Source organism: Phyllopteryx taeniolatus, chromosome 17, assembly GCF_024500385.1.
Source record: "Phyllopteryx taeniolatus isolate TA_2022b chromosome 17, UOR_Ptae_1.2, whole genome shotgun sequence".
Taxonomy (NCBI): Eukaryota; Metazoa; Chordata; class Actinopteri; order Syngnathiformes; family Syngnathidae; genus Phyllopteryx; species Phyllopteryx taeniolatus.
Window position 1 is genome coordinate 4,641,674 of NC_084518.1, and position 24,686 is coordinate 4,666,359.

The 24,686-nt window shown below is 41.3% G+C and overlaps 2 protein-coding genes across 7 annotated transcripts in view; one reads left to right on the forward strand and one right to left on the reverse strand.

Moving 5' to 3' along the window:
* map6a (microtubule-associated protein 6a) overlaps positions 1-11,138 on the reverse strand; it is a 16,857-nt gene extending 5,719 nt beyond the window's left edge. For 3 of the 5 annotated variants that reach the window (XM_061752738.1, XM_061752736.1, XM_061752740.1), the window contains exons 1-3: positions 10,280-11,138; positions 2,198-2,411; positions 1,135-1,346 (exon numbers count right to left, since the gene is read on the reverse strand). In XM_061752738.1, the coding sequence (XP_061608722.1) occupies positions 1,135-1,346; positions 2,198-2,411; positions 10,280-10,854 (1,001 nt within the window). In that variant the 5' untranslated portion in view covers positions 10,855-11,138. The remainder of the gene's footprint in view (positions 1-1,134; positions 1,347-2,197; positions 2,412-10,279) is intronic. The other 2 variants (XM_061752739.1, XM_061752737.1) reach the window with 1 other exon arrangement.
* An 862-nt stretch (positions 11,139-12,000) lies between these two features.
* On the forward strand, positions 12,001-22,641 carry mogat2 (monoacylglycerol O-acyltransferase 2). Of its 2 annotated transcripts, XM_061752743.1 has the most exons (7): positions 12,001-12,321; positions 12,430-12,562; positions 13,867-14,045; positions 20,376-20,580; positions 21,357-21,531; positions 21,772-21,971; positions 22,390-22,641. In XM_061752743.1, the coding sequence occupies exons 1-7, from the start codon at positions 12,271-12,273 to the stop codon at positions 22,542-22,544; spliced, it is 1,098 nt and encodes a 365-aa protein (XP_061608727.1). In that variant the 5' UTR covers positions 12,001-12,270; the 3' UTR covers positions 22,545-22,641. The 2 variants fall into 2 exon arrangements, with proteins under 2 accessions (XP_061608727.1, XP_061608726.1); XM_061752742.1 differs by lacking the exon at positions 12,001-12,321 and having other exon boundaries at positions 12,345-12,562.
* Positions 22,642-24,686: the final 2,045 nt, after the last annotated feature.

Here is a 24,686-nt window from a genome sequence, read left to right on the forward strand (position 1 = left end):
GCAAAAGCTAACCGTACAAAATCAAAATATTAATATTGTAATGTTGCCATCGTGAGCTGTCATGGCGGTCTAATCACGTTGGTTATATACAGCATGGCCTAAGTATGTATGAAAAAGCCAGTATTCCATACGGACTGTGTAGTTTTACTGAAGGATCAGTCTCGCTAATAACGACAACTGAGGCCAAAAACTTTGCATTTTGTGTGACTCCAAACGCTCAATACGTTTTTTTCGCTTCACCTAAACTCTTCCCTGCCAGAACCTCCAGCGTGATGATGCTATGCTCATTTTAAATGCCATGGGGACCTTCAGAGATAATATTTATGCGTGTGCATAACGTTGGATGCGTAATAAGTGATTCAGATTGTCTGCTGGCAGCAAACTTGGAAAAAAAAATAATTTAATAAATAATAATAATAATATTGAACTAAGCTAAACTAAAATAGCCATGTGAGTATGTAGGAGGTAAATGCTCCAAGGGATCCAAACAACTGTACTTGCTCATTAAAAGACAGATTTAGAGAAAACTGGGCTCCAAGTCACAAAGAATTATGATCGTGCATACAGTCATACCTAAAGCATGAACACACAAATGGCAACTAAAATAAAATAGCAGGTACAAAAAAAAAAAAAAAGACGTGGATCAGAGACTTATGATTAACCAAGCAGGACATTTATCAAAGATGCTCAGCTCTCATCGTTATTTCTATTCAGTAGTTCCAATCATTGCTAATCTTTGATAAACTCAGTACAAGGATCTGCTCAGTTGATCAAGCCAAACGGCAGATGCAAGCGTTATCCATTGCATTGGCGAGGCAGGCAGCCTGTCGCCATAGCAACCAGGAAATGGAGGCGATCAGAGTGGGGGTGGCATCAAGTAGCAGAGGAAGAAAAGAAAGAAAAAAACCACTCATGCCCACTTGTGACAGGAGCAATTGAAATTCAACAATGGAAAGATGACCTCATCTTATTTTAATATTGTACAAATGTGAAGCAAATGGGAGCAAAGCAGAAGCAAAAAAAAAAAAAAAAAAAAAAGAGGATGTCGACAGAAGAGAAAAAACTATTTTGCAGCCTCTGTGTTTACTTTCCCCCCCAAAACATAAGATATGAAAGGTGCTAAATGGTTTTTACTCTTTTGCTTCAGCCAGTTTGTTGTTCATCTCTTTACTTTTCTCCTTGTCCCCCAATGCTGGCCGGCTCACGGGCTGGTTCTCCGAGGTCATCTTTCTGGAACCCCTCAGTGCAGTGCTCTGCTCTTTGGCTTTCTTCACTAGCTTGCCCTGGCCGGCTGCTACGGCCCCGGGCTTTTTGGCTTTAGTGCGAGGGACAGTAGACCTGTCCACCTGAGGATGTTGGATAGCGGACATGAGCTGAAATGCTTCAGTTTCAGTTTTAACAGTCGTGTGAATGCTGAGACTGGGTGCCGGCACCCAACAGAGGCAACTGATGACTCTCTAAATGAGTAAGCCGGCAAAAGAAGTAGATCCAGCAGCTAGCCAGATAGTGAGGCCTCTGCTGAGGTACTCCGGTGAACCCCCGATATTCGGAGTCCAGCCGCAAATTGTGACATCCCCCTAAAAAGGTTTATAACTGCCTATTGATGCCCAAAGATGGAGGCAGAGCAGTACTTTTGTCGAAATGAAGCTCCTCAACTCACTTCAACACAGTTCTTTGGCATCAAAATGCCACAAGATGGTGGTAAATTTCCCTGGCACCACGATGCCAAAAGATGGCACCAAAGTATACTTTTATTTCATTTTATTGAGCACAAAAAACAACAACTGATAAGTGAGTTTTTTCGTGACTAGAGGATTGGTTAAAAATAAATCTGCGTATAGGTAAATTTGCGAATGCCGAACAGAGAACATGAGGGAGTTCACCGTATTTCTTTGGTTGCATGAAACAATGTCTTCAAATCCCAAGTTCAGAACTGTGAGGGAAACGCTCACATACCTCAAGTGCCAAGTTAGCATGTCAATGCCCGCAACTGTTGCTGTTGTCCTGTAAATATATCTCAACAACAACTAATAAGCTGTACCAATGCTTGGGGGGGGGGATGGATGAGTCTTAGCCACAGCTTTTTTATTTTTCTTTCTTTTGTATTTTGTCTCTCTTCTCTCAGCATTCACAGGCAATTTCTGAAGGTAATTGTAATACAAACATTGTACAGTTGAATCAATAGTTCAGCGCTCACCTGTTTAATGGGGTCGATGTAAGGCTCGCTGTACAAACTGCGTATCCTTCTCCTCTCCTGGGCTTTATTGTCAGTGGGCTGCAGCGGGGCTTGTCCCTTGAATGTTGCACTATAGCTGGTTTCCAACCGGGTCTTCTCGTCCGGAGGTAGGTACTGGGACTTGGCCCGGATCATCTGGGCAGGCTTCACATCTCTATAAGCCTTAAATTCGGTTCTGTGGGAAGAAAAGCCACGTGGTCATTGTGAGGGTGAGGAAAGAGCCTGTTTCCAAAATTTAATAAAAGCCAGATGAACAAAAAAAGATCTGGCCTTTCCATTTTATTGTGTACAGACAATATTCTATGCCGTGTCAAGGTGTAATTGAGTTTATTCCCTTTGATTTAAAGCAAATAGTTGAGGGTACACTGGGCCGAAGTGCAAAGCTATGCAGTGTGATGTAGACCACATTGGTTACGAGTTATAAATAACTCTTTAAATACAATCTTCTGTTTTATTATGAGACCAGTTTAATAAAGTGAAGCAAATGGGAGCAAAGTATGATGTGTGTAAGTATGTATGGTTGCATGTTGCCTTTCAAGACTTGGTCAGTCGGTGCTTATCTCGTCGTACAGGAAAAGGTGTCCATTCCAATTTTTGATATAAAGTGCAATGATCTGTGGAGGAAGTGTACAAGTAATGGACGCACCACCATGTTTATCATTGCCTATAATACTAGTTTAAAATGTAAATATACCTCAAACTATGATCTCAAAACAGTTTAAAAGGATTTTTAACTCATCTAACATTACTTATTAATTAAGAGATGCCCTAAGAGAACTTCAGTTTTTATTTTGTGCTATATACATAAAATTTTATTGAAATGTAATTGAATTAGATGAATTCGTGAATAGCAAACCGTAAATACCGTAATTCCCCTACAAAAAACTTGTCAAAAGTCAATAGTACGCATTATACATAGGTATAGGAGCAAAGTGAAAATACTTACACATTTTATAAATGTATGCCACCATCTAGTGGTTATGAAAAAGCTGTACACTTTCATTCCAAAATGCCACCGCCACCTAGTGATTATAAAAAAAACTGTAGCTACACTTTCATTCCAATATGACAGGGGGTACGTATGACTGCATATATGTAGTTGTGCTCACAAGTTTACGTACCCTGGCAGAATTTGTGAAAATTATTATTTTTTTTTAAATATGACTGATGACTGAACAACAACCATCATTAATGTCTTTATGGTTATGTTTTGTTTAAAGATAATGCTTTTATGAAATGCTTGACCGTTTAATTTGAATCCCATTAAAATAAAATTCAATGTGTTACGCCGGCACGGTGGCCGACTGGTTAGAGCGTCAGCCTCACAGTTCTGAGGTGCGGGGTTCAATCCCCGTCCCCGCCTGTGTGGAGTTTGCATGTTCTCCCCGTGCCTGCGTGGGTTTTCTCCGGGCACTCCGGTTTCCTCCCACATCCCAAAAACATGCATTAATTGGAGACTCTAAATTGCCCGTAGGCATGACTGTGAGTGCGAATGGTTGTTAGTTTCTATGTGCCCTGCGATTGGCTGGCAACCAGTTCAGGGTGTACCCCGCCTCCTGCCCGATGACAGCTGGGATAGGCTCCAGCACGCCCGCGACCCTAGTGAGGAGAAGCGGCTCAGAAAATGGATGGATGGATGTGTTACGCCTGGTCCTTCATGTTTTCTTTAAAGAACTGTACCCATCTTACAAATTCTGCCTGGGTAATCAAACATATGAGCACAACTGTGTGTTTTCTAATTTACAAAATAAAAGTAGAGCTGTGAATTTCAAAATAAGAGCTAAAAAAAAGGATTAAGTGTTCAAACCCAGTGCTTTAGAATAATTGTTTGAAAAAAACAACAACAAAATACTGATAATACCACGTTTTGATCACATGGGTAGAAGCAAAATCATGCATTGTAAAAATGCATTATACATCGGTAGAAGGGTTTTCCAGAAGTTTGAGGTCAACTTTGGGGGTGCGTATTATACATGGGGGCGCATTATACACGAGAAATGATGGTACTGTAAGTGGGATATTACAGTATGTGGACACTATATGCCCAGGCTTTTGCATGTAATTTATGCTTAGTGCTCGAGTGTTATTTTGAAGTCGTCTTTTTGAATGTGCACACAGACTAACTTGTAAAAGATAAAAATATTTAATAATCAACAACGGGATCATGCTCTGACTGGAGTCAATGAAGTGTTTCAACATGACAAAAGGTATGTTTATAGAATTTGCAGGTCTAGGTAAATACATATAATTTGTTTCAGAATACTCCAAATGGATTTCAAAGTTTGGAAAACACCAAAAGCATTCAACCAGGACCACTAAATTAATCCAATACAATCTTTGATTGATTGCTATCATTGCATGTTAAATATGAACCAGTAATAAGTTGCTAGAGTTGGCACAAAGTCAAAAGGGGAAACAAATACTCTCAGAGGCTTTCTGGTTTCTGGGCAACCTCATGGTCACCTTCAGACGTCATTACAGCTGGCGAAACACTGATAATAATCAAACATGGATGTCTTTACAACTTTAGTTTTCCTGCATGTTCACTGAGTGCTTTGAGCGCAACAATGTCAATGATGCATGCACGCTGCTATAAAATTACTTTATGTCTACTATCTGATCACACCTTGAAAGAAAATGTCAATATAGTGACAAATGTGCGAAAACCCTTTGCATTGAACCACTCATCAGCAAGTCGCCTTTAGAAAAAAAACAAAGTACAGTATTTGAGCTTTGTTTCCACCACTGCGTCAGACTAATCTGATGACAAATATCAGTCTTCCCCTTTGGCTCCAGCAGAGTCATGAACACACACTGTAAACAACAGCGAGGCACATTTAAATGTCCTTGGCCACTGTAAATAAAGTTACATTAGGCAGCAGCTTGAAGCACAGGGCAAAGCAGTCAATACTTGGCTAATGTCCTGCTGCATCATTAGAAGTAAAAAAAAAAAAAGGACAACAAAATAAATAAATACTTTGGAGACTGTGTGAAACTTTCTATTTATAGCAGAGAATACATTTCTCGCAGGTTAAGAGCTGGCTGAATGTTATAATGAAGTTGCATTGGGAACAATAACCAACACACAGTTGAAACATTTTAATTAAAGATGTTTTGCAGAAGGACAAGTGTTTAAAAAGTATATGTTTGTCCCATTCTTTGCAGGCCAATTACTACAATACTATATTACAAGAAAAGAATGTATGTACAGATTTAAATTGCATGTACTATATATGTTGCACTACCTTTAAAGGCAGCCAGTGCCATATTAATAGAACATTCTAGATGGAAAAAATGACAGCCTCCATGCAAATACATTTGGGGGCCTGCGATTGTTTACAAGGTTACAATTGCTTTTTGCATTTGGGTCATTAAAATAGGTCGTCAGCTGACACGTCTTTCTCAAATTAATCAAACAAAAGCTGTGCATTTAATTTAGATAATTAAGCTCAACTATTAGGTGATACCTTTGACTTCATCTTCCAGTTGGTTGGTTTGCACAGATTTCTATTCCATTGACTCCTCGAGCACAAATATGCCCACAGTTTTAACTAATAATTGATTAAACAAGCCAGAGGGCTTAAATCATGTCATAACGTGAAAAGTAAATTGTTCATAGCACAAAGGCTGATGACTGGGACATGGCTTTTAAAAAGAGAACTACTACCATCAGCGCACTGCAGGGATGGAAAGCAAATCACACACAGCGAGTGATGACATAACAGGACTTAGGCTCGCTTTCAGGGCCAGGATGGACCAAGAAGCTGCAGCGCAAAAACAGATGATACAGTACAATGGCATCCAAGGACGGGTGTATAACGCCACAGGGTGTCGGCTGGGAACGTGTAAAGGTTCCACAGTGCGGAACACCAGCCTGTACAATAACATTCTGTCGATGCTATTCACGCTCAGCGTAACAATAATTCCTGTGTTCCTGAGATCCGCATGGACTTGAGACTACGGGAGGGTATACTGTATACAGTAAACAAAACACAAATGGGCTAAAGTTTATTGGCAAGAAACACTGTCATACATAAATAATCTATCAAACACACATTTCCAAACCTTTTTGTTTTATGTTTTAAGATTTCGCTCTCTCGTGATACATTATTGATACACTACGGCCGAACCTGAAAGCTTTTAGACTGGATTTACAAGTGACTAAGGCAATAATATATAATTGAATGAATGAAAATATATTATTTCCATACATAATACCAGTACATTATATTTATTCAAATACACATGATTTGGGAATACATTCGTACATATACTGTGTAATACATAGTATGATATTAAGATCTCAACTGAGATTTTAGCACATTTGCATAATGATAGGGGACCATTTTACAAAGCTAACCAGCAACAGAGCAGAAAATCAAAGCACGTGCTTTGGGCATCAGTGGCTTTGTATCACCATGGTAGTAGCTAAAACAAAAAAGGTGGAATTATAGAGCAAATCGGATGAAATAAACACTGATCTACTGCGCAGTTGTCAATCAATGAAAGTGAGTCTGCTGCAACAAATAATACAACAACCAAAATACCATTATGTATTATGTTGTAGGAGTTTCGGAACTTCTGTTTCCCCATTAACTGGGGCGGACGGACGATTGGGAAAACACAGGCAATTGCCTGAGGCCCCCAAACATCTCAGAAAAACTGAATAATTAATAAAATGTCCTTTGTTTTGAAGCAACTTTGATGCTTTTATTCTTAATTCAAATCAAATAGCTTTTCCAAGATTGAGATGCCTCTCACTTATCCAACAATAGCAGGAGGTGAGGTTACAGATCTTATTCAGTGATACTTCAACAGTTTAATTTTTGCGTCCCTTATTTGATGGATTACGCGTTGTGATGGGAAAACATATTCCCCCCCACATGAACAAAAATACCGAATAATAGCCTACTTTGAGTGACCTCCATGACAAGCAAAGGAGCGGCACAACATCTTCATTGGTTCATCCCCGGGTATAGTGCCAGGCTCTGGTTCTTCACCTTTGATCCTGGACACCCACTTTTTGACTGTGCTTTGCAGCCTTCAGCAGTTTCCCCATACACATTTGAAACTTTTTGAAAATGTTTAGCGGTGGTTACCGTTCCAAAGCCAGAAATTCAATCACAGTTCTCTGCTTCTGATGGGGATCCAACAATAATATCATTTCTAAAATGGCTGACAATGAAGAGGACAGGCTTAAACAAAACTTTTTTTTTTTTTTTTTTTGTAAAATAAAGCTTCAAAAAAATACTTAAAACTACAAAGCGTGAACATTAGTGAGGAAAAAAAAATGTTAGTCGGTTAAATTAAATTGGGCTCATGACTATTTCCAAATAAAAATCTAATGTCAAATAAATCCCCTCTCACTAATGTGACGGCATGTTTGTTATTTGGCGGATGTTCGTACACATCACAAGCTATTCTTATCATGATGATATTTCTTGCTGTGGAGACTAAAGCTGCTGACCGGGCTGACCCGCTGTGGTGCAGTTTACGTGCAGGGAAAGGCTTCTCCGCTGCAACCAATCGCTGGCGCCCACAGGAGTGGAAACGCGCCAGGACGCAGCATGCAACTCCGCTTGAACGTGGTACAATATGGGCTGCGATACTAGAAAACTACTTATTGCTAAGCAAGCATTGTCACGATACATGTACAAGCAAAATAAGATCAAACCATACGTCTATTGTTTACTAATATGAGCATGACGAGCCAGGTCAGCAGCTGAAAACATTTATTGTAGTTGATACTATAAGTCACTAGAACGTGTCCATCTATTCACTTTCTACCAGTCTGTTGGAACAGAAGACATTGCAGGAGAGTGTCCCTCAGGTAAATTCTATAAAGTGGGATACACATAAACAGGCTCGATTATCCTGCAGTGTGAAGAGCGTCAGGGATTTTGCCCTCCCTAATTTTCTCGGCAAACATTAAATGTCGACTGGAGTATTGACAATAACTAACGTTAGATGTGGGTCAATGATGATGGAGTTTGAGCCGCGGACTTTTGAGTTTTTTCGGGTAACCTTCACTATGATGCATGTGACGCTTGGCACTTTGATTGGTTGCATTTCACGCGCGCTATTTCAAGAAGGCTTGGACCAGTATCTTACGCAACTCATTCAATGGTATATGTAGTGTGAATTAAGTGTAATCACACACACTAATATGAGATTAAATGGGTTACATAAAACAGCTTTAGTAGGCCCGACGAGGAACTGATGGAACAAATGAGTATCAGTAGAGATTTTAGGATTACATTTTGGTAAAAATATGTGAACTCGGCTTAACGGCAACAGACCATAAAAATCAGTTGAACTATCTGGGGAAGGGTAATACCCACCATTTTCTCGTGTTGTGCCCAACTTCGCTCTTGCTGAAGTAGATTTTTTTGCATTGCTGTGTTCACTGCTTGTCAGTAGAAGCAAGGCTTTGCAGGGTCTCTTAAGAGGATCATTTTCAAAAGTCAGTCACTCCGCTGCTGTGGGCTACATTCTGCTAACAAAGTCATTCAGAAGACAGGGGAGGATTTTGAGAGCGCAGGGGGGGGTGGGGGGGAGACATTTCCGAACGAAAAGTCTCATCTGAAAGGATTTGGTTGGAGAGTTCAGTGCAATAAAAGATGTTTCATTGCTACATGGGAAATCAAGACTCTCTCTTTCTGAACTCAATGAACCTCCAGCTCCTGCTTCTTTGTCACAGGAAAAAAAGGACTTTCAAGTGCTATTTTTTCCCTCCACTTTATAATAGATTAAAAACAAAAACAAAAAAGTTCCCTCTTGGTCAGTACACTATGACAGAGTAGGCTTTGTCTGTTTGAATAAAGAGAACATGAACAAAGGCTCAGGGGGCTGACGTCGCCCACTCGTGACTTATTATGAGGCATAATATGGCATTCAAGATAAAGTGCCTTCAATATGATACAATAGAATTGAGTTTGAAATGGATTGTTGTTTTTGCCATCGATTTGACTTGGCTCGACTCAGCGTTGTTTTCCTTTTCTTCTCCTTGAGTTCCTTTTGTTTTTTTTCTTTTCGTCTTTACCTTTCAAATTTGAGTTGTGAATTACATACACAGTAAATTGACAATGGTTGAATGCAGTGACTATCCCGTGTACAGTAATTGCATTTCATAAATATTTCAAATTAGCACCTGTGCCCACCATCCGCAATATTAAGCCACAGTTGAGCTGCTTTAAGGCACTTTTCAGTGTGCTTGTTTCGATGCTTTTTCATTTGCCACTGTAAAACAAGAACATGGAACATGGAGCACTTAAACACAAAATGTCTAACTTCGACTAACAAACGTCATCTGGCTAACATATGGTGTGAAATGCCATAGATGGGTTAACAGAAATGAGCCTGGCTGTTACGCTAACTATAAACCTTCAAACAACTGTGTCTTTAACACACACACACACAAACAAAGCGAGCACACAACGACACTTACAGGTACGGGCTGCACGATTATGGCCAAAACAATAATCACGATTGTTTTGATTATTCCTCATGTTAGGGAAAAATATGATGTACCCCCGAAAATGTTGACTCTACCGAGGGCTAACTGAAGTAAATACGCGTTTACAAAGCGCAATCGTGATTTGTAAACGAATGGAAGCAAATAGAGTTAATGCATAAAACGCAACGTTAGGCCGTAAGCACTCTGAAAATCCCCCGCCGTCAATAAAGTGAATTCTCTCTGCGCCGTGTGAACATCGAATATTCTCCTTCTCGCTACGACTTCCAGTCGAGATCAGCGCTGCTGCGGCACGTGGTACCACGCCCGGAGGCCGGCGTCTCCGAATTCCGACGATCCCGCCCCCTCATCGTCAAAGTACTGCCCGAAACGGCTGAAATTGGCAAGCAATTGACGCAACCCCCGAAAAAAGCTTTGCTTTTGCAGGAATGAAACTCCACGAAGATGGCGCCGAAGTAGCAGTTTCTCAAAACAGCATATAGGTGAGTTTTTCCAGCAAATTGCAGAAAAGGCTGCAAGAACCCCGCGACCAAGTGCGACTTGGGGAATGGCTGCGGGTTTGTACTCACTTGTACGAGGTGCCGGCGGAAGTCTCCTGCTGAATTTGCCTGTTGACAGCATCGGCGGCCGCGCGCCCTTCGCCTTCCGCCGCCCTCGGCCTCTTCTTCCCCCGGTGGCTCCGCATGAGGTGTTTCTCTTGCACTTGGTCGGCAATGGCGCTTTTCTCCACGCCGCTGTGGCGATGCGACGTGTCCGCGGACGGCTTGGGTATCCACGGGTGGTCGCGCCTTTTGGGGATGGGCCAAGGTTTGTAGTCTTTCTGGTACTGGGTCTCGCTGTCGAACGGTATTTCTGGGCCGCGGTACTCGTTCTTGGGTTTGCAGCTGGGCTGGGGGCGCACTCTCCAGTGTTTAAAGTCCTCCCTCGTGACCGAGCTGCACACGCGCTCCTCCGACGCGCTGCGAGGCGGCGGCTGCGTTTCTATGGCGACCCCGGCCCGCGACGGAGGCTGCGGCCGGACGCGCTGCATCTCTGCGGCGTCCGTGCGCTTGGCGAACACCAGAGGCACTGCGATGTCAGCCTTGTCCGCCTGGTTCCAGAAGCGGGCCATGCAGCACGCCCTGCTGATGCACGGCCACGCCATGCTGGCAAGATTGCGGATCGGTCACGGAATCAAAATGGAATGGAGGATCGCTGTCGACGACGGAGGCGTGTTTGGGCGAGCCGACGTTTTACTTCAGCTTAGATTCGAAGAAACACAAATCCATCGCACTCCTAAAGCACGCCCGCGCGCGCGTTGCCGATCATTGCACTCTTAAAAGCAAGATCTAAGCCCAAATGACCGTTTTCTGCTCGGATGTGGTCTGTGTCCGTAATTGGGGATGAGAACGTCAAGCCAGACATTTTGCAGATGACTTCCGGGTTCAGCACCGGAAAAGGTTGCTGCTTTTTTTTTTTTGGGGGGGGGGGGGGGGCATCAACCTTACGACGTCATTTGCGCTAATCACAACATCTTTGTGTCTGTTCCGTACTACATTTGAAATAGGAGACCAGCGCTCCCAATTCGAAGCAAATAAGTTTACTTTTATTTTGAATCATAACGCGACTTCCGGTCTCAATCCGATCATTGGTGCCTTTTTGTACCCTTCCAAACTGATCATCAATGAAATAATGACGTAAATATCTGGCTATTACATGTGTACTGCATGTTTGTAGATGTGCTTGCAATTGGACGTGTAAATGTATTCAGTGTAAAATCTTTAGGCCGTAAAGCCTTTAGGACAAACACAGGCAAATGAACAATAACATTCATTATGGAGCTATATTTACTTTCAATAGCAGAGCCATTTTATTATTTAAAAGTAGTTATTATTTTGAAGTAATTTATTAGTAGATCTATTTATTCATGGAGTCGAATTCAATAATGCTTCTCACTCCTTTGTAAGTAATTTTGAGGCATTTGTTGTTGTTTTATTTAATATACGGGGGAAAAAATACAATGGATGTGTGTACACATTTATAAATGATACTAACCATGAAAATATAAAAACAAATTTCAAGATTCATTGCCACATCCATTTTCAAGAATTCCCAACCACTGTGCAACAATAACACATTAGTGCCATGCGAAATCATCGGATTTATTATATATATTTTTTTAACTAAGTGAAATATTGCCCAACAGGTGCTGGGAAATTATGAGATGAGGGAAACTGATAAAGAACATATAAGTAATATCAGTACTCGATCGGATTGTCTTGATTTCTGTTTCCGAGGCACGTCATTGGCTCTTTTAATCCATATAACCTACGTTGACCTTGTGACATTGAGTCGTACGCTTTTTCTTCCGCTACGAATGAAGAGAATTGTCATTTATAACCGCTGCTCATCTGGAGTTGCACTTTTGTCTTCTCTCAGCCAGATGGGGCTGCCTTTGCAGAGGCCGACATTTTCAGTCTTACAAAACCTGAACCTTTGTGCCACAGAGGCAGTTTCGAAAAGAGCCAAACTTTTTTGCATTGCTCCAAATATGTCATACGCTCATGTTTGAAGGTTCTGTATGAAGAAGGTCAAGGTTTACAGGGTCAAAGATCAGATGTGGGATGATATGGTAAGACTGATTTAGCAAAGTGTCTGAGATCAGTGAGTCAATCAGCAGGTGATGAAAGCGAGGGCAGACTTTGGACCTTCTTCACTGGCTCCTTTCCTTACCCACCAGTTGCGATTCTGCGAGTTTTCGCTCTTTCCTCGGGCCAAAATGAAGATTGATTTTGCGCCAGTCGGCGTGCCCCTCCACAGGAGACTGCAGACTGTTGCGGTGCTGCAGTGGGTTTTCTCCTTCCTCGCCTTGGGTGAGTGTATTTGATCACATTTTTTCGGGTGGGTGCATTAGAGACACCAGGGATTGAGAATTAATAGCGTGGTACGTCAAATGTCAAATGTTAATCCGATGTGTTGTGCAACTTCTGTGTACAAGTGGTGGTTTCTTTCGAGAGTGAAGTTTTAAGTCACCTTGACAAATGTGCGTCTCAGAGAGGGAGCCAAACAGGTCACGAGTAAAGCATTGCAAGAGCTACAATCAACCCCGGATGTTCGTGCTTCGGCATTCGTGAATTCAACTATTTGCAGATTTTTTTTTGGGGGGGGGGGGGGGGGGGGGCGGGAACCGAGCCTCTGTTATTTGCTGAAAACTCAACTATTTGCTGTTTATTGTGCTCAGGTCAAAGCAATGAAAGTAATAATTTGGCACCATCTTGTGGCGTCTTGGTGCCAAGGAACTGAGGAAGAATTGATGTGTTTCATTTAAATCTATTACTAGTTCCACGACAGCAAATAAAGTGTCTGCTTCATGTTTCTTGAAAAATGGATTTGTTATTTTCATATCGACAGAAAATCTGGACCCAAATGTTAACTTTCCACCAAACGCCTTCTTGATATAAATCAAACGATAGCTTTAAACTTGGTTGCCACTATTTTCCTTGACTTCCGATTTCAAATATACAGTCGTGTTCAAAAGTTTGCGGTCGCTTAGCGATGTCCTTATTATTTTATTTTTTTTCAAGAAAAGCACAGTTGTTTTTTTCATTGAAGTTATTTCCCCCCCCCCCCCACAAATACAATCATAATGTAAAAACCAAAAAAAACAAAAAAAAACAAAATAATTTTTTTTCTTTTTTTAAAGGACATTTTCACCATAGTTATAAATATTACTGTACATATAATAAAAATTAAAAGCAGAGAAATTTGTGGTTCCTACCAGGGCAGTGTCTCTTACGATGACGTTTGGTCAGGTGCATTGTTTGCACGTATCAACAAAGCGTCTGCAGCGCTTATTTTCCTCAATCCCACGAGTGAGATCAACTTGCCGACTCCACAGTGACGCACAGCAAATGATTGTAACCGCACGTCACGTTGCGCATCACGTGTTCGCTTTGCCTCAAGCCGCTCCATTAGATGCTTCTAATGGCCTGCTTATGATGGGGGGTATGTGACATTCATGATAAGCACATCTCCCAATCCACACAGAAGCTGGCCCTTTAACGGCGCTGCACATAAATGTTAACTTGTTGACAGAATCACTCTAGTCTCTCATTTATCAATTCTTCACTTATTTGCTTTCCTCCCAAAAGCTCTAATTTTGTCTTTCTCTCCTCAGCACCCACATGCATCTTCCTGTTCGTCTACCTGCTCTTCACTCGGTACTGGTTGATCAGCGTGCTTTATTCTGTCTGGTGGTTCTTTGACTATGACAGTCCTTCACATGGAGGCCGCAGGGTGCCTTACTTGTGTGGAATCAAACTATGGGACTACATGCGGGATTACTTCCCTATCAAGGTGAGATGTAGAGTGCTGCTGCTTTTTCTGAGGTCAAGCTTACCCGCAATGCCGATACTGATGATGATGACTTTTAATCAAACGATCTTCAGTATCCATATTGCGGCTAAGCGTGACCTCAGAAATTCAGAACAAAATGGCTCAGGACATCTTGCTGTACTCCTTTGGATTAATCTAATCTGATCTCCGATCAAGCAGCGTCATTACGTATGTCCTCGCAGCAAGTGGACCAATTTCGCAATTGTCCCTAGCTGACGAACAGCTTCCAATCCTCATGTCCGCCGCCAGTTAGCAAATTTCCAAAATTTCCCACTGTCTGCGAGGCAGTGAAGCTCCTTGAATGTGATTGGATGGATAATGCGTCAATCAGGAGACATCCTTGATACGATACAAAGAATAATGGATATATAATAATAATTGGCACAACAGGTTCATGTGAGGAGACTCACCTCCTGGGTACACACAGTAATCAATCTGCATGTCATTCATCACAACACGCGCCCTTATCTACCACATGTCTTCAAGTTAGTTAATTAATGGTGAATTTGCTTTTGCTGGCCACCAGTTAACTTCTTCATGCACTTTTATGAATGTAAAAAAAAAATAAAAATAAAAATAAAATAAAATGCTGTGTCACAGTAATTCTATTGTTGTTGACACTGGAGCGTATTATTAAAATTACAATACATTTTTCTAAGAAAATTGGAAGTCGATCAGTGGGAAGAGATAAACTTCGGGGGTATCACTGTATTATAAATACCATTATATGGATTTAACTCTCTTGTGCTGTTGTTGGCTACTGCTCTGGACGCTGGAACGTCTATGTTTTCACTCATTGCTAGTACTTTGTTAAGTATTTTGGGCCAGGTCCTGTTTGCTTTTAAGAGTCCAAAGAAATGATTTACACCAAGCACACCCTTACTCATTTAGAGGCTATTGCTTGTCAATAGCTAGCTTTGGAAATGAGGGACATAAATGTCAGGTTTACACAGAGGGTTATGTGTCCAATCTTTTACTGCGTGAAAAGGTTTCAAAGTCATCAAAGGCCCAGGCAGTCCCGAGGCAAACAATTATGCATAACGGGTCCAGCTCAAAGGTTCTTGGGAGGAGCGAGTTCGTTCCAAATGCCAAAAAAGCCCAACTAAATATTATTAATGATCAATAAGATAATTTTGGATGGTGGATTCAGCACAAAGGTTCTATAGGGAGAAGCGAGTTATTTTCAAATGCCTCCCCCCCCCAAAAAAACAACATTAAATATTAATAGTACCGAATAATAAATAAGTACAACTTCATGAGACATCAGTCATGATTATAATAAACAAGGGAGACCAAGCATTGAGATTCGAAACAATGATTTCAATTGAAATCAGCGATTGGATATGGGCCTCTAAAATGATTCTGACCGATTATTGTAAATGTTAAACAGGATATATTTTTGGCAAAGAATTCTGATAATGTGTGTGGTCAGCACATCGGGCGTTCGAGCCACTGACGGCGTGATTTCGAATTGTACTACAAATTTTCAGACATATAGGAGCAACTGGTTGAGTTTTTGTGTAACATGTACCCCAAGTTACCATAATTTCTCATGTTTAATGCGCACCCATGTATAATACGCACCCCAAAAGTTGACCTCAAAATTCTGGAAAACACCTTTGACCTATGTGTAATGCATATATGCAATCATATATACCCCTATCATATTGAAATGAACGTGTAGTCTACACCTTTTTCATAACCTCTAGGTGGCATACGAGAATGAAGGTGTACACCTTTTTCATAACCTCTAGGGGGCGGTGACATAGTGGAATGAAAGTGTACAGCTTTTTCAAAACCTCTAGATGGCGGCATACATTTCTCCTATACCTATGTATAATGCACACGATTGACTTTTGACAATTTTTGGGGGTAAAAAATGCTATGACACCTTGTTGCGCAGTGTGCAAGGTTTGACAACCGTTTCCATGAGCGACCGATGAGTCTGTCTCTGGTTTTGGGTGCACGCTGAAGGTTGAAGGTGAATATGAAGGTTCATATTTCTTATACTCTGTGTTGCTGACGGCCATTCCATTTCTCCGTGTTTGCCACCCATTTAGTTCACACTAGTAGCCAGCTGCAGATTTCACCTTACAATCTCAACAACATGAGGAAAAAGTTGACGCTTGAGTAGTCTTTTTTTAAAATGAGGAACTAAAACAAAAACAAGACATCTGTCCTTATTGTCCCAAAAACAACAACAACAACAACAAAAACACGTGACACAAGTAAGGAACTACGGTGGTTTGCCTTCCTAGCAGCTCTGGCTGACAATCCATCTTCTTAACCGCTGATCATATGTAGTCTTACTGTATATTCAAAAACTAAATCAATTCCATGTTATGACAGTGCGATTGTACAGTGTTTTAACAAAAGCATTCTGATACAAATAATCATTTTCCTAACAAAGAACATATTGCATCCCATTTACGGAGTGTCACTGAACACACCTCGGGCATGTAAACAAATACTGACATATGAAAAGCTCGTATAGCGAATTAATACGGAGACTGCCATCAAAAGCGGAAGTCATATGTCGTCACATTGGCATCATACCGCTTTCCTGAAATAAGATCTAATCCCCTCCGATAACTTCCCAAAGACTTACTAGCCATCCTTTGTTACTGTTAAGATGTATTTTTGGTTGCAATTTGCAGACGCCAGTCCTCTAGTATGGTACCGATGGTGACCAGTACCCAGATGTTGTCACGTGTACGTAAAAATCTATTGATAGGCCAGATTTGTCTTTTTTCTTTCTAGTATGCTCTTCGTCCTCACTAGTAAGACAATTCAGCGCACTAGTAGAACAACTACAGCTGCACAACTATGTGCTACTATAGTACTACTAGTGACATTATACAATTAACATCTAGCGCTTCACTAGTAGTACTAGTCGCGCGTATCACGTAAGGTTCGCAGTGTTGAATGGATTGATCATTTGTAGATGCAGTATGACATCGTCGGTTTGACTAGTATCATACGTAAAATGCATCAAGTCCAGATTGGAGCAGTTGAAAGTGAAAATGGAAATGTTGTGTGCGGTGAGCCCACCACTGTCCGTCTTGTGTGACGCTGTTCTGGCTGGTTTCTGCTCACTTTACACCCACTTGTCTGCCAGCTCAAATTTCACTGACGAGAGGAAGTCTGCGATTGATCTCTGCCTCTCACTCTTCTCCTGTGCGTTTGCAATGAAGCCAGATAAGCACATTTCAATAAGTGTATTTAACTATTTCTCACAATGACCTTTGCATTTATTTGATGATCAGAACCATTGGCCAAACACTGCTCCCTTTCTTAGAGATGCAATTTGGTCGGATTGAATGGTATAGTTTTGCAGTTTTGCTTAAATTTTGCTTATGATTTGCCCTGAAGCATATTTGCAAGGCAAGCAAATCGTGAAAGTCGTTCGCCCTCCTGTTAACCTTGTTCTGACTCAAAACAAGGAAGATCCTGACTGTACATGTCCTCCCTCTTTTAGCCTGTTGTGTCCCTCTTGTGGTCAAGCACTAATTGTGCATAGATATTTCTTGGAGTTGTCAGCTTTTTGAGCAAATATTTGACGTCACATTTATGTTCGAAGTTAAGCCGTTGACACTTAAAGCGCAGTTTACCGGGAGTTTGAAGAGCTCATAGAGTGAAACCTGCAGATTAAATCCATTACTTTTTATTGGTCTGAGGAAGACACTGTACTATCTCCCTTATATGCAAAGAAAAACAATAGCACTGTAATAGAAAACAACACAATATTATAAGAAAGAGTTATGTCAATTTATGAGGGAAAGGTTGGCAGAAGTACAAGGGAGAAAGTTGTCATTTTACAAGAAAAAAATGCCCAAGATAAGAACATCAAACTTACACTCGAGTTTAATTTTAAAAAATGACGAAATATTCAATGGTTTGGCACATTAACTTCATCATCAGCATCATGCGTTTAAAGTGATAGTTTGTTGCATTAGTGTCACCAGCAATGTGATTTAAACTAATATTGAGTTATATATATTTTAAATGTTACGGTAAAATGTAATTTTAAAGGTATTTGTTGCTCCTCCGCACAGTAACGATTAATCTCTAATTAAAAATATGAAAAACATTCATAATGGTAGAATTTTCTTGTGTAGATATTTTCGGGTTTGAAATGTATTTTTTGTGACATCAGTCCTGGAACCTTTCTGACATACTTCGTACAGACCCCCCCCCCCAAAAAAAAACAACATGCCAATTGGAATTTCCGACAGTTTGTAATTGATTTCCAATTTTTCCAACCTTTATACCTTCCTTCTCCCACATTCTCCTATGCATGTGCTATTTCCAGTGTCATCTGACTCTATGGCGCATTAATACTGGGACAAAGAGGCAATGTGGAAAACGGAAGGAGTGTCCTTTTCAGTTCATTTCATTGGGAGTCTTTTAACCGCTGTTTCTAATGACACCGTGATCAGATTCAACGAAACCAGCTGACGTGTGATCACGAAAGACTTCTTTTGGGGGAGCGAGTTTGTCTCTGCATATTAGTCAGGAAGAAAAAGCTCTCTCATTTACTGCACATACATGTGCTTTAGTTATTTGGTTCTAAGTTTTGAAAACATATACCGTATACGACAGCTACATCTTTGGCAGATACCTTACGACATCTGTTTGTCTAGTATCATGTGAGATAGCATAAAGTCCAGCAGTTCCAAGTTAAAGTAAAATACTACGTGCAGTTACTACACTAATGAAGTATTAACACAATTGAATGCACAATTTAAAGTTCTGACCCAAGGTTTTATCCACCACAAACAACATGCGGAGGTGTTATTTAGGACACGATAATGATTTTGATGTGTGACTCATCAAGAATGAATATGACAAACTTGGAGGTCACTCGGTTAGATACATAACCTATCGGGATGCAATACACGAGATAGAAAACAGCAATACAGAAAATCAAATAATGTAAATTAAAGAAATGTTGCAGAGCGCCTCTATCGCAGTTTTTCAATACACATTTTGATATTTTCAATTCTTCATTTGTGGCTGCAGAGATGCCTGAAAATGGTTAGAGCATTTGAAGCTTGAAATGCTGTACTAATCTCCCGCTCACCGAGGGGAGCTGATTATTTTTCCACAAATAATGGTGCAAAAACAAACCACACAAGAGGCCAGATGTTCAGTGCTCATAGTGAAACATGTCAACACTCCTCACATTACCATATACCTTATCTAATCTTTTGCAGTGTTGATCATCAGAGAAAATAATTCACCTGACCATCGGCAAATCATTTTGTTAATGTTTAATGCACAGTTCAGTGTACAGTTGGAACCGAATGTTTACGTACACTATATACAGTAAAAAGACAAGTTCTTTTTCCCTCACTGTCTGACATGAAATCACACTAAACCGTCCCTATTTTAGGTCAACTAGGATTATCTGCATTATTTCTATTTGCTAAATGCTAGAATAATGAAAGGAGGACATTTTTTTTTGGACAACGTTTCATGACTTCACTCATACATTTCCATACAGCACAGTAAGATTACTGTGCCTTTAAAAAAAATAATAATTGGGAACACGTGAAACACACTGTCATGGGAAAGTTTTTGACTACCACTGTCAGCTATTACCATACTAACTCATCTGTAGTCTGCAGTGACATAAAACAACATTTTATAATATTTATGTAACATCTATATTGATTCTTTTTTTTGTCGTCAAGGTTCCCGAAATGCCCAGCGCTTTATGATTTGGACAAAGTGAGTGCATGAGTTTTGCAAAATACGAAAGAAAGAAATAGAGGAAAGCAATGCTGTTTACATACATACATATATACAGTACATATATATTGATACAGTATATCGAATACTTTTGAGGGGCTTATGAAAAAAATATTGCTTTTGGGCCCCACCACTTTAATGCTGCATTTTGAAAATGTTATCTTGGGCTCCTGTCAGTCACGGGCCCTGAGAATCCCTCTTCTCACATTACGGCGCGCCTTATGATGTTATGAATGATTGTCTCAGTATTCGCAACCAAATCTTGCAATGCGTTCGGTCGCCTGTACGAAGCGAGCCGTGCGGAGGGATAGTGGGATTTTGTCGATTGCGCGGCGAAAGGGTTCAAAGAGCAAACGGCTGGCGAAACGAGGGCAGGGAGAAGGCACGTGTGCCGTACGAGCGCCACGCAGCTGGGCGACAACTGTGCGGCGCTTTCAGGAATCACTACAAATGCTGTGTCATACAAATTTCCACTCGATTAACATAAAAAAGATCTAACAGTTGAAATGTATGTCTGTGTCTTGATATTTTCCCCAGTTGCTGAAGACAGCTGAACTGGACCCTCGACACAACTATGTCCTGGGCTTCCACCCCCATGGAGTCCTGGTGGCAGGAGCCTTTACCAATTTTTGCACCTACTCCACAGGCTTCAGGCAACTGTTTCCAGGCCTCACCTGCTACCTGCTCATGCTGCCCCTTTGGTTTCGAACCCCATTCTTCAGAGACTACATAATGTGCGCAGGTTTGCACGATTTCATTACTCTTACGCTTCAATTGTGTACACACGAGACTTTGACTTAAAAAAAAAATGCTCCGACACTAGCACACCGATACCATCTACCATCCTGACTTACAACAAGCCATGTCAGCCGTGGGGAGACATAGTACTTTAAAGTAAACGTGGATGATAACACTTTTGTTAGCCAACAGCAAGTTATGCTATACAAAATGGACAATGAACTTCGATCAGGCAGCGTCGGAGCGGCTTGTCCGCGAGTTGCGACAGCGGGCCGTCCTGCAAACACTGATATTCTTGGGCCCCGTCAGCCGCTCCGCTCTGCGCCGCTCAGCCGCGGCGGACGACACTGTGGCTTGGTCACATTGAGTAAAAAAAAAGAAGATGATATCAGTTGTCCTCTCAATTTATTTTGTAATCAACACACACCGATAACACGGCATCCTTATTCCTACTTGTATATCAACCATACTTTTTATTTCCTCTTTGTCGCTTATCGATGTACCCCTTTTTTTTTATAGTGCCCCTAGTGTTCAGACTGATACACCACAGAACTGAAATGCCCTGGGTTAAAGTCTACGTCAAAGTGAAAGACTGTTAGAAAAACATACAGTTGGATGTTAAAATGTTAAAAGTTTTTACACTAATAAGTGTTATAGTTGAGTGAAACCTTTACCATGGATGACAATTTTTTTTGGTATTTTTGACACTTATTATTATTGAATTCATAAGTTCATTTGACTACCACATATTGTATACTCTTCTCTGTTGCAATGCTGCAGGTCTGATTCCGTCTGATAAAGAGAGCGCCAGTTATCCCCTGCGTCAGAGGGGTGGCGGCAATGCTGTTGCGATCGCCGTCGGTGGCGCCCCGGAGGCACTTGATGCCCACCCTGGGACGTACAATGTACTGTTGGCCAAGAAGAAAGGTTTCATTAAAATGGCCATGGAGCATGGGTGAGAGCAGAGGGGCCTGATTTTCCGAGGTTCTGTGGCTTGTCGGCAAAATTGCGTCAGTCTATTCATGTCGCGTCTTTTGCGGCTTGAGCGTCAACTTGTTAAACAGAAGCTTGTTCAAGTCACGGAATTTCCTGGGAAAGCTTGTCGCGTGATTTGAGATTGAGAATCATAAGCAGAACAGATTTAAAGTGCTCAATAGATTGCATATGCCTGTTGTGAAACCTTTTTTTTTGCCAGTGCTCACCTGGTGCCGGTCTTCTCGTTTGGTGAGAATGAGGTGTTTGATCAAGTGGGAAACTCAAGAGGAACCTGGCTTCGAAGTGTCCAAGAAAAGCTGCAAAGCATCATGGGTATCTCCCTTCCACTCTTCCATGCTCGTGGGATTTTCCAATACTCCTTTGGCCTCATGCCATACAGAAAAGCCATCCATACTATCGGTGAGTGCACTAAGATAGACTTTGACTGATTTGACCTCTGTACCGTGGGCGCCAATGACAACTGCGCCTGCAGTGTATGCCGCGGGCCAACTGGAGGTCACTGCATGAGCTTTGGACATTGGCAATATCTTCAACTACATCGCATGTATTTCCCAACCTCATGTTGGCAGAAAACTCAGGCGGGCTACAGTAGTGTCAGCGAGCGTGAGTACGCTTCAGAGTGTGCTAGCCCAGCACAAGATGGATTTGCACACGTAGACCCCAAGTGGTGTCCAAGCACCTGGCCTTTTTGCCCTGGATGTAAAAAGTGCCCTGTTTGCTGCACCCCAACCCACAAACTTTGAAATCAACATGAAAAAGTATCTTGGGCATATTAGAACTTGCATTTAGCCTGTTGCGACTTGTCACCTGTGTGCAGTTGGACGGCCCATCAGGGTGGAGAAGAAGGAGAAGCCGACCGTCGAGGATCTTGACGCCCTTCACCAGTTGTACATGGATGAGCTTTGCAATCTCTTTGAGCAGCACAAGACTAACTATGGTGTGGACAAGGACACACACTTGAACTTCATCTGAACTGGACAAACGATGCATTGCTATTTATTTTGTGAAGTTGAGATTTTTTTTTTTTTTTTTTTGGAAACACAAATTTGTTCTGGGATGGTAATGAAAGGTGAATAAAATGATTTTGATTATGCAACAAGAGGCCCTGATTGATCTGTTTGTATAAGATATAATTTTCAACTACGACATTACAGAATTATATTTTTTTTTTTGTACGAGGTTTTTGTATTCGTCTTTTTCTTTTGGCTGTTTGCAAAATTAAACACTGGTTACGCTGATGACACAAGTCAAGGTTTCCTCACTCGGTTATGGAAACTGTCTTGAGTTTTGGGATTTGGATTCAGAGTACGTGGAGAAAAGTCATGCAGGCACGAGGAGAACACGCAAACTCCACATAGGCGGGGCCGGGATTTGAACCCCGGTCCTCAGAACTGAGGCAGATGTGCTAACCAGACGTTTTAACGATTTCATAAAATTTTTTTAACTGTAGTGGTCCGCTCGGCTGACTTTGGTGCGGGCAGCGTGGGTTCAGTTCCCACTCAGCGACGGTGTGAATGTGAGTGCGAATGGTCGTCCGTGTCTAGATGTGCCCTGCGACTGACTGGCGACCAGTTCAGGGTGTAGTCCGCCTTTCGCCCGAAGTTAGCTGGGATAGGCTCCGGCGCCCCGCCACCCTAGTGAGGATAAGCGGTACAGAAAATGGATGGATGGATTTTTAAGTGAGAAGAAAATTGTAAAACATCTCCAAATGTAAAAATGGAATCTGCCTGATCTTAATGTACTAGTTAATTATTTCCAAACAAGTACATATCACTGAGACATGCTCTGCAGTCTTATCAAAACCCACCAATAACTAGTTTTGTGAGGCATGATTCAACCACGTGATGAATATGTCCTGTAGGTTATTATTTAATGACTGTGGCACCCACAAAGCAATGATTCTGGTGTTGGGCCAAGTCTCCAAACGATAAGACTGTCTGTGAACTTTGCCAAGTGCTCTTTTATGAAATATTGGCATGATGTGGATATTTCCAAATTTATTGTCTGTCTGTCTGACTGGACGATGCCCTGATCTTTCAACACAATTTGGAACAATACGTGCATGTGTGTTTGACTAAGAAAAGTGTTGCTGAAATCCAAATAGTACGTGACAATTTGTAGGATAATTTGGGATAAAAACGGAGTACTGAAAGGCAATAAAGTGGATTCATTTTAAAGCAGACGGCCATTTGTAGGGATAACACTGAAATGTTTAATCCTCGAAATTCGTTGGAAATCATTGTTTTTTTTTTTTTTGAGACACTCCTTACCATGAAATCAAATATAATGCATGTGCTAGCATATAATGTGAACAGACACTGTGGCACTGTGCGCAGCTGATAAGTGTTTTGGTCTCCTCTTGAGTGAGTCGGTGTGAGGTCAGAGTAACAGCATAATAGACTTATTTTTCGAAGAAAGCGATCAAAGTGCAAAAACGGCACCGTCACCGTTCTTATCTCTACTTTTTCATGGAATGAAAAAGAAAATTGAATACAAATATCTAAAATGTTGCCTTTACCAACACAATACCAATATAGTATTATGTAGAAATCTCACTCGTGTAGCTAAATAAAGTAACACACACGCACACGTAAAAAGCATTATGTTCAATCAATACCTCTCGGACAGTATAAAAAAAACGGTTTCATATTTCCTTTGCGGAGTAATAATTTTTGATACAGTCCTTGAACTAGATATTATTACATTGTGCGGCCGTACCCATGAAAGTGTTTAGTGTGCATACAGTATGTGTCGTGCATTAAGTATTGTTCAGCATTTACAATATTTAGCAAATAGAACAATCTTGCCTGTAGATGACTGGGAATGTCTGTCCATCCGTCCATTCTCTGAACCGCTGATCCTCAGTAGGGTCTCGGGCGTGCTGGAGGCTATTCCAGCAGACTGCGGGCGAGAGGCGGGGTACACCCTGAACTGGTCGCCAGCCAATCGCAGAGCACATAGAAACAAACGGTCATTCACACCTACGGACAATTTCGAGTCTTTAATGAAACTACTCCGCATGCTTTTGCGGGATGTGGGAGGAAACCGGAGTACGAATTACGTCAGTTTATCATATTTATGTCACGTTGTTTCATTCATACATGATCAAATTAA